Genomic DNA, 14,608 nt, shown 5'->3' on the forward strand with positions numbered 1-14,608 from the left:
CTATTTTTGAGTAGATCACGTGATTTAAACAAGCGTGGTGTGAAAATTTTGTTGGTTGTGGCTTTGACTTTTCAGTGGCGACGTTGGGGGGTGATTCTGGTGTACAAGACCAGGTAAGGTATAACGTTCATTACTAGTGTGTGTATTACTTCGTATTGGATTTGCGCCATGTTAAAAGTAACTGTTACGTCGTTTGTGGATCTCCGTGACCCTTTTGTTTATTTTGTCCCTTTACGAACGTTATTAAGTGATGCGCTAGAATGTATGTGTTGAAAACAACAGTCGTGTTGTGAATGTTTCTGCCAACATAGATAATAGACACCCCATACTATGCTGCCAATGTATTTACATTTTGCTTATAATAGGATCACGTGAAATCATGGGTGGTAAACAAAGCGTCTTTACTGAAGAGCAGTTAGAGCAATATCAGGATTGTTCATTCTTCACCAAGAAGGAAATACTGCACATCTGGAGACGTTTTGCTGGACTCAGTCCTAATCGAATTGACCCCAGAAATGGAGAGGCAAATGAGTTACGTCTCAACTACGAAGAGATAAAAGAAATGCCTGAATTGAAAGAGAATCCATTTAAGGATCGAATGTGTCAAGTTTTCTCAACAAATGGTGATGGAAGTTTATCCTTTGAGGACTTTTTGGACATGTTCTCTGTGTTTAGTGAGGCAGCCCCTTGGGACTTAAAGGCAACATATGCATTCCGTATCTATGATTTTGATGAAGACAATTTTATTGACAAGAATGACCTAGAGTTGACAGTTAAACGTCTGACAAATGATGAACTTACTGAGCAAGAAATCAATATTATTACACAGAGGGTGATGGCTGAATCGGACCTTGACCATGACCAGAAATTGTCATATGTTGAGTTTGAGCACATTATTTCACGGTCACCAGATTTCGTCAATGTGTTTCATATCAGAATATAACACTTCTCCTCAACCACAATGCAGTTTAAATATTGTACATAGTTTTTCAGGATGTGCATGTTCACAGTGTGTTACATAGAGTATACATATTTTTATCTCAAGGAATTTATTTGTTGTGCAAGACATGAGTTTGTACGTGATAACAGATGGTATACGTTGAAATGATGTGAAAAAGGTCTGATGCAAACTGGTTGAGATAGGGTATAGGACTGTTGGATGTGAGGTATGTAACTGAAATGTGGACATTTGTAAACACCTCAATCAGTACAATATTGTCTGAAACTGGTCCAGCCAAAATTTCTATGCAGGTGGCTATATAAACCAATCACTCCACACACTGCCTGATCCATTAAGTATCTCCTACAGCCGCTGGCTTTGAACACATGAGGAGAAACAAGAAATGTAATAACTTGTCGCCAACCCCTTGTTCTAAAATATAATCAAGTGACACCACTCTGTCTTACTGTTTATAGAGAATCTAATGATTTTATTATATACAATTTTACATTTCCTCATCCTTGTGTATAAATGCTGTAGGGTATAGGTCTTACAGACCTCATGAATAGAAACTGTCTGATATAATGCTGTTCCACTGTACAAGGACCAGCTGACAGCTTTAACAGTAAAATCCCTCAAGCTATGGGATCCACTGGAGTAAATTAATCTACATTATGGGCAGATATGCAATTGCTAACTTCTTCCAACACAAAACGCACCATTTAGCCATGTCACGATCAGTCAGATACATTATACAGCACCCATCTAGTAAGTTCACCTGTACAAACTGGCCATGATACTAGTAACAATATGTCATTTGACCACCCACCTGTTTTAAAAGGTGAAAAAAATTGATCGAAACATGACCAGAATAAACAGGTTGTACTATTCACAGTCGTCCCACACTACTACTGTTATTCACTTGTATTTAAATCTCAATTCAGATTTGATCACTTTGTAACAAATGTGCAAGTGCATAAATCTCAATAAATTATACAATTGCAAGTGTCATTCAATATACCTGTTGTAAAAAGTAAACAGTTAAAGTGTACAAATACAATGGTCCAACTCTTTCTAAAAATACACTGTATGACACTCACACATGTACATTTTGTTACACGAGTTTACATAAGCCAAATCTATCATAAATAGTCAATAAATATAAAATAATGCTGCGTTACGCAGCCAGGTGAAAAATTGAAGTAGAATACAAATATTAACACAGCTCTCAATCATCAGTACTAGCAGCCAATTCCCTACACAAACAAAAAGAAAAAAACATGCAAGATGTGCTGGAATAATTTGTTATGCATAATCACCAGAATGTACTCGTGTGCATATCAAACAGTACAGTTGTGCTGTTTATAGTATGTACACTTTGAGCTGGATCCTCAAAAACATTTAATAACCCATGGATGCAATTACACATGATCTTGAAATTTGGCTCGTTTGTAGTAGTGCTTAACCTGCTAAAAATAATTCTAAATCTTTTTGTTCAAATGTTTGATGTATTATTTACGATCAATCAAAATTGTCATCACACATTTCCTGTGGGAAGCCATAAAAGTACAGTGTCGGTTACAGGTCTTTTTCAAACTTGTAACACAGTCAAACTGTACATGTCTTTTGTTGACACCTTTGCTGTTACCACTAATCATCTGGTTGGCTGAAATGTTAACTCTCTTGAGAAAAAATCCACTTTTAATTTTTAGTTATTTTTCAGGACCTAGCTTAACTTGTACATACCATTGTAGGGTTCCCCCTAAAGTGATGTGCTCCACTATAAAAGCCACATCATAGAAATATCATACGAGGTGAAAATCACCTTTATGGAATAATATTACTCCATTCAACATCAAGTATAGCATGAAATCACTTACAGGCGTCCGGATATTAAAAAATAAAATTGCCGCAACTCGAAATTTCATCTGCCTGCCTGACCGACCACATTCACAAGGCTAGAGGCCAAATGAATCAGCACATGACCACCAGCAACTAACACACTGGTGAGATGTACCTTTTGTAGTTTCAACAAATATCTGCCTTCTGCGCTTTGCCATTTCTTTTATCTTCAATTAAATGGTTGTCTTCTTCATGCCAAGAAACCACACCAAGGCATTTATTTTCCGTATCAACACTTTCTTTGAAGAAACTGCCTCAAATAATAATCATAACAGACTGTAGTATCTGTAGCAGCTAAGGTGCACTTTTAAAACAATTGCCACACACCCTTAAACAATCAGACCAAGCCACGACAATGATCTAACTCCATAGGAAAACAAGGCATTGTGCATGCCCACTACCTTGATCTACTGTGTAGCTGAGTGGTGACATTGAGATACTATGTGTATTTCATGCTCTAACAAAAAGGTAACAAACTAGTGCAATAAAAAAAGTGAAGTAGAGTTCCAGCAATAAAAAGTAGTGACACATACAAGAGATGATGGTAGCTATGAGGGAAAATCCCTACTTTGGCACTGTGAAAATCCCTACTTTGGCATTACTCCTACAATGGTGAGTTGGGATTTTTCCACATTGCTGCTTTCCCTCATCATCTCTTGTTTCACTACTTTTTATTGCTGGAAACCTTAAATTAGATTAGTGCATCATTGCCCTAGCTACTCTGTATACAGGGGAGGCTCAGTCAATGAACTTCAATCCAGAAGTATACCATTACTTTATATACACAACCATATATGCTTCCGTGTGTGTGAGAGTATACATGGCATGGCATAATACAGTACGTATGTGTGGTTCATTATTCACTCACTGCAGCTGCGAATTAGAATCCAGCCTGGGATATAGATGTGTTAAATGTTGTGGTTGATCATTGGTACTAGTACTGCCATAATTTGCGGCAACATTCATGGATGAGTGTAGAGGATGCATCCTATTGTTCACGCCACTGTCTGCTGCATTGGAAGGAGAATTCCAAGATGGCGGCTCTTCAACCCTAACTAAGATTGGACTACTTGATCTCATGTCAGCCAAACTATGAATGCGTCGATTTTCATGTTGGTCACCATGATGTAAGTGATGATGTTGCGTGTCTCCGTGATCATCTGATGATATAGAGTGAGCACGGACCCGGGGGATAGGAAACGGAGGGTCAGATGTTGGTGTGTGGATGACTTCCTCTTCTGCCCAGTCACGTAAATAACCATGGGAACGTCTTCTCCATAATTCCTAGTCACAGATGAATTAAAAGTAATACGATTGAACTACAGGACACATACAAGCACACACAAACACACACACTAACCGTTAAAGTCTCATAGGTCTCACCGATCAAGCCAATGAACAAACTCAGCACAACATAAATGAAAAGAGAAATAAAGATATAGAGATAGATCTTGCTGAATATCCACACAGGTGTGGACATGTTGGACATCTCCTCATAAGTATTGTACATGTCATCTCCATTGAGTAGAGAGAATAATGCTTCTGATGCAATGTATGGATTACGAAACTGCATGGGACAAACACATACACATGTTAATTAAATAATCTGTTCTAAAGTGTTACACCCTCTTGACAATTCCCACTGTAGCTAACATGGTTGACCACATATAAACATGCTGTAGCATGATTTGGCCACGTAGCTATATTGGTAAACCACACAATTAACCTTTGAATAACCATCAGTGACCACCACAAACCCCCATGAGATTATGCAGTCACAGCATATTAAGCAAAAACACACTCACATTCAAGCACTGTAGTGCACACATGCACACAAAAGAGATCTTTAAGCTACAGACCCAATGAACCATTGGGACATATCCTATGGAATATTGCCTCCCAGGTGATGGTGTGGGCACCAAAAGTCTAACTGTACTGTATATCATAAGCATACTATTCACAGTACACAAACACACACACATGCCCACTAAACACACTTCACATTTACCTTAGGATGGTAGGGTCCCAATACTAGCCAACCACACAGCAGGAAGGCAATGTAGAATATCATAGTACAAATGGCAAACCGGACCACACTGGGCATCGCCAACTGTAGAGTTATCAGTAGTACCTGTGGAATATGTGTGAACGTACATAATACACCTGTAGATACCTGATCCCTATAGTCATTCATAATACTTGTTTGGTTATTGTTTTGAAAGATACATGTATGAGTAGATACACCTGTAGATACCTGATCCCTATAGTCATTCATAATACTTGTTTGGTTATTGTTTTGAAAGATACATGTATGAGTAGTGGATCAGCAAGTACTGCATATAACAAAATAAATTATATCGTTGCTAACGCAATAAAAGCATGAGACAATAACTGTATTGAGGCTATTTTTACACAATGTGATACATTGAGTTCATGTGTATATCATGATAAATTGTTTACAAAATACAATACCATTAATAAAATCTTACAAATTACATGCAATAGGTTTTTTCACACCAAGACAGGAGCCTTTTGGCATACAGTACACTTGTCTGAAAGCATCTAGCAGGTAGGCAGTTAGTCAGTATATAATTCTCTTAAATATATTTGTGACTGGATTTGACAAAACCAGGCTTCCGCACACATCCAATTCTTCGACAGTAACCGCTTGTAACTTGAGCACTCAGATTGCTATTAATCTACAATTTTCACAAATGTCTTTCATTGCATTGTGCAATACCAGGTCAACATTTGAAAGTGATAGCTTACTCCTACACTGAGTTAAGGTCCTTTAAATTCGCATATCTGGATGTGTGTGGAAGCCTGTTTTGTCAAATCCGGTCACAATTTTTAGACTACTGTAGCAGTTTATGGGTAGCATATTTAGCTGTTCTGGTGACATCTTAGGGCTTGACCAATACTGCCAAGACACTATGAAGGAGTTGTGAGGCTGGTTTCTAGTTAATATACATTTGTGACCATCTCAGCGAAAACCCATCTAGTTCACACAACTTCCGAATTTCTTTTTATTTCCTCAGCATTATCTGCATAGTCCAAGAAATGGTTCACTAAAATTTCAGTCAATTATGGTGAGTAATTTTGGAATTACAGCACTAGAAATTAGAGAAAATCAATTTGTACAGTGACCATAATAAAAATTAACTACAGGCACTCACATTAGCAGCCATAACATCCGTTTGAATTAGTCTACAAAGTTGGGATTTGGCTTACAGTGTTCACCATGGATTGGCAGATCAACCAAGGTATAGTTTTAGCCATGCAGTCACTTGTGTATAGGTGTATGAAGGCAGTTTTATTGAAGAAACAGTGACGATTTTGTTTACATCTACCGCATCGTAATCAAACACACGTGACACGCAAATCATTGGGGCTACAGAAATGAAACAAAGATTTTCGAACTCCCCATGACTAGGCGAATAAGATGCTACATATAGATTCAATCGATTTAACACTTGCTTTCCTGAGTAATGGCTCGATTAAAACTTGCTTAAAAATTTCATAGTAACACGTGTAATTTCACCAATTTTTGTTCAATTTCGTTTTTCTCAATACGCATGCTTGTGCGAACTAGACGGGTTTTTGCTGAGATGGTCACATTTATAATTTTTATGAGAAATCGCAAATGTACATGATCCCTAATATACTACTGTGTACCATATCAATATGTGACCGGATCTGCGAAAAGGGGCCTTATAGCCTTTCCAAGTTCCCAAGTTTTACTGATAATAACCACTCATGCATTCATCCTATCGCCTTTACATTGCACCATGTAATAGTACTATGTTTGATCAAATTTCAAACTGGAACCATTTTCACAAGTCAAGTTATGTGCTGCCAAGTACATGCAATTGGACAGGCTATAAGACTGCTTTTTGCAGATCCAGTCACATATAAAGTTTTGTTTGTGCAGCAAAGAGCAATGCATTTAAAATATGCATTTTACACAGTACACAGACAGACAGACAGACAGACACACACACACACAACACACACACAACACACACACTACACAAAGTGATATCTCACATACATACATTGTACGTCTCAAAGTAGCTGAGGAATCTCAGCAGACCACACCATTGTAGGAACACACCCAGTCCCAGTAATATACTACAGCTGTCCACTAGCGATATGGATATCACCACCTGTAGATTGAGTGATACAACACAAAGGATAAAACAATGTACAAGAAGGGTGTTCATGCATATGCACTGCATCTACATAATAATACTGTACAACATACAGTGTGTATATGTACAACACTTACCTGATCAGCAATAAATATCTTCAACATGGAGGCGACAATGATCAGAAGGTTGGCAAACAACATCAATACAAACCACTTGTTATACAATGGACTGATTTCTTTCCATCGCAGACGCTTCTTGAGTCGCTCTTTGAAATAAAGCTTGGTCTCCTAAATCACAGCATATATGTACTTACATGTGGGACAATTGATTAGGAAACACATGTACAGCAATACAATACTAATGTCAGTTGTTTGCATGTGCAGGCTATTTGACTAGTGAGAATGAATGAAGATTTTGGCAGAAGGCAGCTGGTGAAACTCACATATGACGACTAGCATAATAACACAGATAACTCTGTATAGTTAACCTTCATTTAGCCTGTAGCCTTCCTGCAATACTTAACTAAAATACATACAGTAGTTGACATGTCAAGTAGTGTAAGTAGGTCACAAAGATGTACTTCATGACCCCATTATTAGGCCACTTCAATAATTACTTGGAGGCCATTAACATTTACTTCCTTCCTCCAGTGGTATCAAGAGTTCAGAGTTCTGTATCATCATTTGTACAGCCCATACTGGCAGTTAGACACTCTCCCCCATACAGATATTATGAACTCTGGGTGGTACCATATATGTACATGCACATGCAGTTTATGCAGGCGGTCCCATTAAGGAGAGTTTTCAAAGCATACTTGAAAGTATAACACAGTTGAGCATGCATGCACGCACACACGCACCTTTGCTAAAATCGAACTCTTGATCAGTGACCGTATGTATGTTATACTTGATAAAATCAAAATTACGATGACAGCTATATCAAATGGAACAAACTCTGACTGAGAGTTCTTCATCAAGTCAACATCACCAGGATACAAATTTTCACTGCATCTACTGAGCTTGGATTGAACATCCACTATCACAGGGATACTGCCACTATGTTCGTCATTCTGTAATAATATTGTGATATAGAACTTGGTGCAGACCGGACGACTCTTCATATCCAAATAGATTGATGTCAGACCAAACAAGAACTTGATATTCAGAATGCTAAAGGTATACACATACAACATGAAACATGGCCAAACATGGTGTGTACACAGTAACTCACCCATCCAGTTTCTTCTCATTAATGTAATGCTCCACTTGTTCCTTTACAGTATGATTACAACAAGTTACAGTACAACAAGGAATACTCGCATTAGTACAGTTGGTTGCTGGTGGCAGTTCTCCTGTACAAGTAATGGTACGGTTGTAGAGTGGAATTTGTTCTGTGTGGGATGAAATACAGTTACTAACAGTATATGCAGAATACATGAATGTTATACGTACAAAACAAAAACATAGCACACACTCGTGCTCGTACACACAACACATACACAGTACAATACATACCTGTTATCATTTCAGGGCTGAAGTAATATGACTTGTTAAAAGCAAACACTTCGGCAGTTTTATATCGTTTAATCTCCATAGACAGGTTAGGACGTGACCCATTTGGAAACTCATAGTCAAATGGTCCCACTGCACAGTGCCGAATGTTGTAGTACTATATAGGAACAAAAAAATTGTAAAAAGTATGAAAGTATGTAAACAGCATTGTTGTGCAATTGATCATAGAAAGGGACAATACAAAATCCCTGGGAATACCCTAATAACTTCCCTCTAATTTTTCTGAGGGGAGAATTAACAATTAGAACTCCAGTACACACTATTTCATGAATAGTTTTCTGTGTGTACATACAACACTGGTGCAATATGCAGAACTTCACTACTATTTCTAGTGAATGCTTTACATGCAATCCACTAGTGAAAAACTATCTATTTTCTTACCATATCTACGGCATGAGAGATTTGATTATACAGGTCATCCATAGTGACTACTTTTCCCACTGGTCCATTACAGTCTTGAAAAACGAACATTGAGTGAAACGTTTCAACATTCTGAGACAGGAAATAGGTCAGCTTGAATTTGCTTTGAGCAAACAAGGCGACCTGTTGGAACATAGACAAGATCAGTACAGCAACAACAAAAAGTTAAAAGCTCAGATGAATACATGGTACACACAAACAAATTGGACACAAAAATCAGGTCACTGGTGTACAGACAAATTCGTGGGATCTTGCTTAATGGGTAGCCATCTTGTTCAGGTCCTAGAAATGCCTTGCTACAAAATGCCTGCCACTAGAAATCTTTTTTCTCCAACTCAGTGAAACAGGAAAAGAGAGTGGCTGAGTAATTGAGATATTAATATCCTCCACAGAGGCACTACAATATTATAGAATGGTCTCAGAAAACTGATCTGACAAAATGGTCACACTCTACAGTATTTTATGGGATAAGCCTCTCATCCAGTCATGTTTCTAAGCTCACCAACATACGCACGCATTAACATTTTGACCCAGTCTAGGAAAACTGCCTACTTTAAAGTATTGAGAAATGCCGGTTTAAGTATTTAGTGTGTTGTAGCTTGTCAATGGCTGAAGCTATGTGTACCAATTTTTCACACGTTATATACCAATCCCTTACTTTCCAGAGCATCCACTGTACAAGTAGCTAACAGCTAAGTTTCCTGCCATTTTAGATAGATTTTTGAACCGAGGTTGGCTGTATTAGGCAAGCTCTACATGGGGTAGGAGGCAGGGGCCTAGAAGGAGGGCCAGAGGCTGTTCAAAAAATTGAAGAGGAACACGTAGGGATGAATTAGGCCAAGTTATGGGCCATTCAGGTATCAAAACTGGCTTAAATGAAAGGAAATTCACAGCACAGGTCTTTAGTCAACACCACGGAGCTGTACAGCCACATACAGTCATCTCTAGGTTGACCATAGCTCCATTAAAGCCCCACACCACACGTACGGATCGCCACTGGGCTTGGGAAAAGCAGCCAGCAAAGGCCGACCACTCAAGTCTACTGTAGCTGATACTGATGGTGAAATTTGATAGTTTATTCATGTAGCTTTGTGTTCTTGGTGAAAAAGTGAATCTGCTGACATGGGCAATAAGACCACTTTTCCCACAAATATTATACTTAAAAATTATGATTATAATTAGTCCTTGCCACATCAAATGGATATTTTGAAGAGGTATTGCTATTAAAACTTTAATATATAACTATACACAATAATATATATGTAACATCATTATTAAAGAACTTTGAAGGACAGACTCTCTTCACGCAAGTTTTGCAAAAGTGCCTAGGGTTTTGGGTGAAAATACCAAACCACTTTTTCATGAGTATAACTTCATCATACCGATCATGTATGTATTCAAAACAGAAATGACAATGTCTTACTGTTTTGTTCAAAACTACTGTTTACTCTACTCCATAAAAAGACTTTTGTATAATTTATTTTAGCGGCACTCAAAATGTGTCCAACCTCCTCTGATAGAGAACTGCTTATGCAATCACAGTAGGGTTGGGCAATATTTCAATAAATCACAGTGCTACATAGGCAACCATCGTTATTATATAGTTATACAACGGCCACGAGTGCTCTACCTGATATAAATGCACGAGCCTGAGGGCCGTCAGGCCCGAAGGCAAGTGCGTTTATACAGGCAGAGCACGAGTGCACGTTGTATAACTGTTATGTACCACTCTGCGTGGGCAGTTCAAAGGCACCGCCAGTGCCATAATTTGCATATTGCACTGCTGTAGACCGCAGCGAGTGCATTATAACTTATAACGCACTGGTTGTGGTTTTGTAGACCACAACGAGTGCATTATAACTTATAATGCACCGACCGCAGTGCAATATACAGATATTGCACTGGCTGCGGTTTTGTGCAGCATAGCACAAGTGCCGGTGGCGAAGACCACTACGACACCTCACCTAATAGGTGGAAAGACACTTCACAGATCACTCGAATTCTTTTATAGCCTGACATGTAAAGGTCGATTGTGGGCCATAACGTCACCAATACGTATAATGTTTACAAGCAGCCAATGGCGATCGAAAAAGCCAACACGGGTGGTCACAACTCTAGTCTACATATATATAAACGTACTTATACACCTTACTAGTCTGGTGCCATCTTAGCCCAGATTAAACTGTAGTCCACTTCAACAATGACTCAATAAAACAAATTATATTCTAAATAATACTAACCTTTACGTTCGATTGTGGTAACCAGTTTTGTCATGCCACCAGATTCGAGTTTAACCAGTGTGAATAGTAAGAATTAGACTAGTATCGTTTAGTAGTTGGGTTTTGTTTACTTAAAACGTCTATTTAGCTACTTTTTTTCGCTCGAGGGAATCACTATGGCGATTAGTCTGGCGCTTAGTCTATATGGCGATTGAGTGATCACGCTGGCATGTTGAGCACTACATAATGAGAGTCGAACAGCGAATGCAGGTTAGTGATATAACCCATAGCGTACTAGCTTTCAATATCTCAGGTGGCTGCAGTACTGCAGGGGGGACGTCATCGCAACGTCCGGCTTGGTTACCCACAATCGATATTAGAAACCTGGCCTTTATAAGTGTTACAGCTGTCTTGTGAGACTCTCCCCACCTATTAGGTGAGTGGTACATAACAGTTATACAACGTGCACTCGTGCTCTGCCTGTATAAACGCACTTGCCTTCGGGCCTAACGGCCCTCAGGCTCGTGCGTTTATATCAGGCAGAGCACTCGTGGCCGTTGTATAACTATATAATGTACTAGTGTTGCACCGATATGACATTTTGCCGATATTCCGATAACCGATATTGGATAATATTTCCAAGCCGCTAAATTTAGCCGATCCGATATAATACTGCATGTCTATCCTTTAGTGAGTTTTACCACAAATTTGTTTATGAAGACTAATTTAGCTTGTTTGTAGTGGTGGTAGTGCTACAGCAATGGTTGGCAGCACTTTTAAGCAGTAATAACAACATTGCAAAGCAGTAAAATGCTACTCTATACATAGTTTGGTATACATGAGCATGTATTTTTTAAATAATACATATATCTGAATCTGCTGCTTTTTCTCTCATGGTGCCGATCCGATACCGATATACAAAATACAGCCGATATATGGTTTTTCCGATAACCGATCCGATTATCGGTGCAACACTATTATGTACCATTCACCTAATAGGTGGGGAGAGTCTCACAAGACAGCTGTAACACTTATAAAGGCCAGGTTTCTAACATCGATTGTGGGTAACCAAGCCTGACGTTGCGATGACGTTCCCCCTGCAGTACTGCAGCCACCTGAGATATTGAAAGCTAGTACGTTATGGGTTATATCACTAACCTGCATTCGCTGTTCCACTCTCATCATGTAGTGCTCAGCATGCCAGCGTGCCATATAGACTAAGCACCAGACTAATCACCATAGTGATTCGCTCGAGCGAAAAAAAGCAGCTAAATAGACGGTTTAAGTAAACAAAACCTAACTACTAAACGATACTAGTCTAATTCTTACTATTCACACTGGCTAAACTCGAATCTGGTGGCATGACAAAACTGGTTACCACAATCGAACGTAAAGGTTAGTATTATTTAGAATATATTTGTTTTATTGAGTCATTGTCGAAGTGGACTACAGTTTAATCTGGGCTAAGATGGCACCAGACTAGTAAGGTGTATAAGTACGTTTATATATATATGTAGACTAGAGTTGTGGCCACCCGCGTTGGCTTTTTCGATCGCCATTGGCTGCTTGTAAACATTATACGTATTGGTGACGTTATGGCCCACAATCGACCTTTACATGTCAGGCTATAAAAGAATTCGAGTGATCTGTGAAGTGTCTTTCCACCTATTCGGTGAGGTGTCGTAGTGGTCTTCGCCACCGGCACTTGTGCTATGCTGCACAAAACCGCAGCCAGTGCAATATCTGTATATTGCACTGCGGTTGGTGCATTATAACTTATAATGCACTCGTTGTGGTCTACAAAACCGCAACCAGTGCGTTATAAGTTATAATGCACTCGCTGCGGTCTGCAGCAGTGCAATATACAAATTATGGCACTGGCGGTGCCTTTGAACTGCCCACGCAGAGTGGTACATAGTTATATATGCATGGACAAAAAGACAATTTACCTAAGGAAAACATACTGTACAAGAGGAAGGTGTCTATAGGACTTATTTCATTGTTTTATAATATTGTAATCTGAATATGTACAGTATGTTATGCTGTATTCCCCAGATGCTTGCCCAATACAAAAAGTGGTAGATAAACAGCGTATAATCACTACAAAACCTGTTTTTGAATTTACAATGATTACATCTGTAATGATCACTAAATCACATCACATTCCTAAAGAACTTATTGGCTTGGAGGAGAAAATGTAGCAGTGTCCTTAACTGAAATCACTACTAAGAGCTACATGAAGTCACAACATACACAGTTATGATGCTTGTCACATGACAAAATCTTGTCTCAGCAGCACCTAAATCATCACATTCATTTGATTTCATGCATGTATACAGATGCCAAGTGTAGCACACATGAGTTGCGTGGCCACATGCAAGCATATATATATTACTATGAAGAATTTTAAGATAAAGACTCTCTAATCAATCTCTAATCTTTAGCATAAACCTGTTGTTGATCGTGTGGCAGTTCAATGGAAAAGAGCCTGTTAATAATGACCAAAGGAAACCTTGAAACATTTTCATGCTTCCATTGTATCATTCCTTTCACCCAACACATGTGGCTGCGCGCATGTGCACACACACACATGCACGCGCACACACAATGCTACACCCTCGGCTACACTCACATACTGTAATTTGGTGCATCACAGACCCTTGTCATGCTGGGACAACGTATGTAACACTCAGGCACGTTACTCACCTGAAACGTCACTAAAATTGTACTCAAAATTTGCAGTATAAATTTCCAAGGAAATCTTCTTCGGGCAGGATATCTCCACTTTTGGAAAGGATTCATAAAATGGAACCGGAGCCTTTCCTTTATTCTTGCTTCCTCTTGATCTAACAATACTACATGTTCACTATCAGTCTCATCTCCAGTTAGTTTCTGGGCTCGTTGCTTCAACTTTAAACAACACATAAAATACAAACACGACGCGATTGTAAAGTTGAACAGATTTCTCAACATCCAGTATAATATTGACTCTTCATCGCCCTGCTTCGCTGTGACTAGGTCTGGGGGTATTTCTGAAGATGTACCGCTCACTGTAAAAACATCGTTTTCAGCTGCAAAATTCCTAGACTTTCTCCTCTTTGGTGCAGCCTGCATTCTTTCTACTGACTCACAGAACGACGTATAACAAATAAGTAACTTTAAATTCTACTAAGCGATATATCAGTCCCTATACAAAGTGCATCCAATAGACTCCGACAACTTTAAGACTTCCGAGTCACAATCACATTTATTTCTGTAGAGTTTATCACGTAACTAAACCAGAAAATTTAAGACACAACTTCTCCTTCAAAGTCCCATGTCAATTGCATCACAGTTTACAATCAACAAAGGTGATTTTCATCATTTAAAAGCATCCGCATTGTAACCACCTATAACCTCACGAGT

General features: G+C 38.8%; 2 protein-coding genes across 3 annotated transcripts; one reads left to right on the forward strand and one right to left on the reverse strand.

Annotated features, from left to right (window-relative positions):
• The first annotated feature begins 3 nt into the window (after positions 1–3).
• On the forward strand, positions 4–1,066 carry LOC136253368 (calcium and integrin-binding family member 2-like). 2 transcript variants are annotated; one of them, XM_066046025.1, is made up of 2 exons: positions 4–118; positions 366–1,066. In XM_066046025.1, the coding sequence occupies exon 2, from the start codon at positions 380–382 to the stop codon at positions 941–943; it is 564 nt and encodes a 187-aa protein (XP_065902097.1). In that variant the 5' UTR covers positions 4–118; positions 366–379; the 3' UTR covers positions 944–1,066. The 2 variants fall into 2 exon arrangements, with proteins under 2 accessions (XP_065902097.1, XP_065902098.1); XM_066046026.1 differs by having other exon boundaries at positions 19–113.
• Positions 1,067–1,907: 841 nt separating this feature from the next.
• LOC136253365 (mucolipin-3-like) lies at positions 1,908–14,608 on the reverse strand. The gene is made up of 11 exons (XM_066046021.1): positions 13,910–14,608; positions 8,946–9,107; positions 8,508–8,661; positions 8,224–8,383; positions 7,853–8,162; positions 7,131–7,280; positions 6,898–7,008; positions 4,851–4,973; positions 4,203–4,409; positions 3,711–4,126; positions 1,908–2,196 (listed from the first exon to the last, which is right to left on the reverse strand). Exons 1-11 carry the CDS (start codon positions 14,315–14,317, stop codon positions 2,169–2,171), a joined length of 2,229 nt encoding a protein of 742 aa, XP_065902093.1. The 5' UTR covers positions 14,318–14,608; the 3' UTR covers positions 1,908–2,168.

This window comes from Dysidea avara, chromosome 4 (genome assembly GCF_963678975.1).
Source record: "Dysidea avara chromosome 4, odDysAvar1.4, whole genome shotgun sequence".
Lineage (NCBI taxonomy): Eukaryota > Metazoa > Porifera > Demospongiae > Dictyoceratida > Dysideidae > Dysidea > Dysidea avara.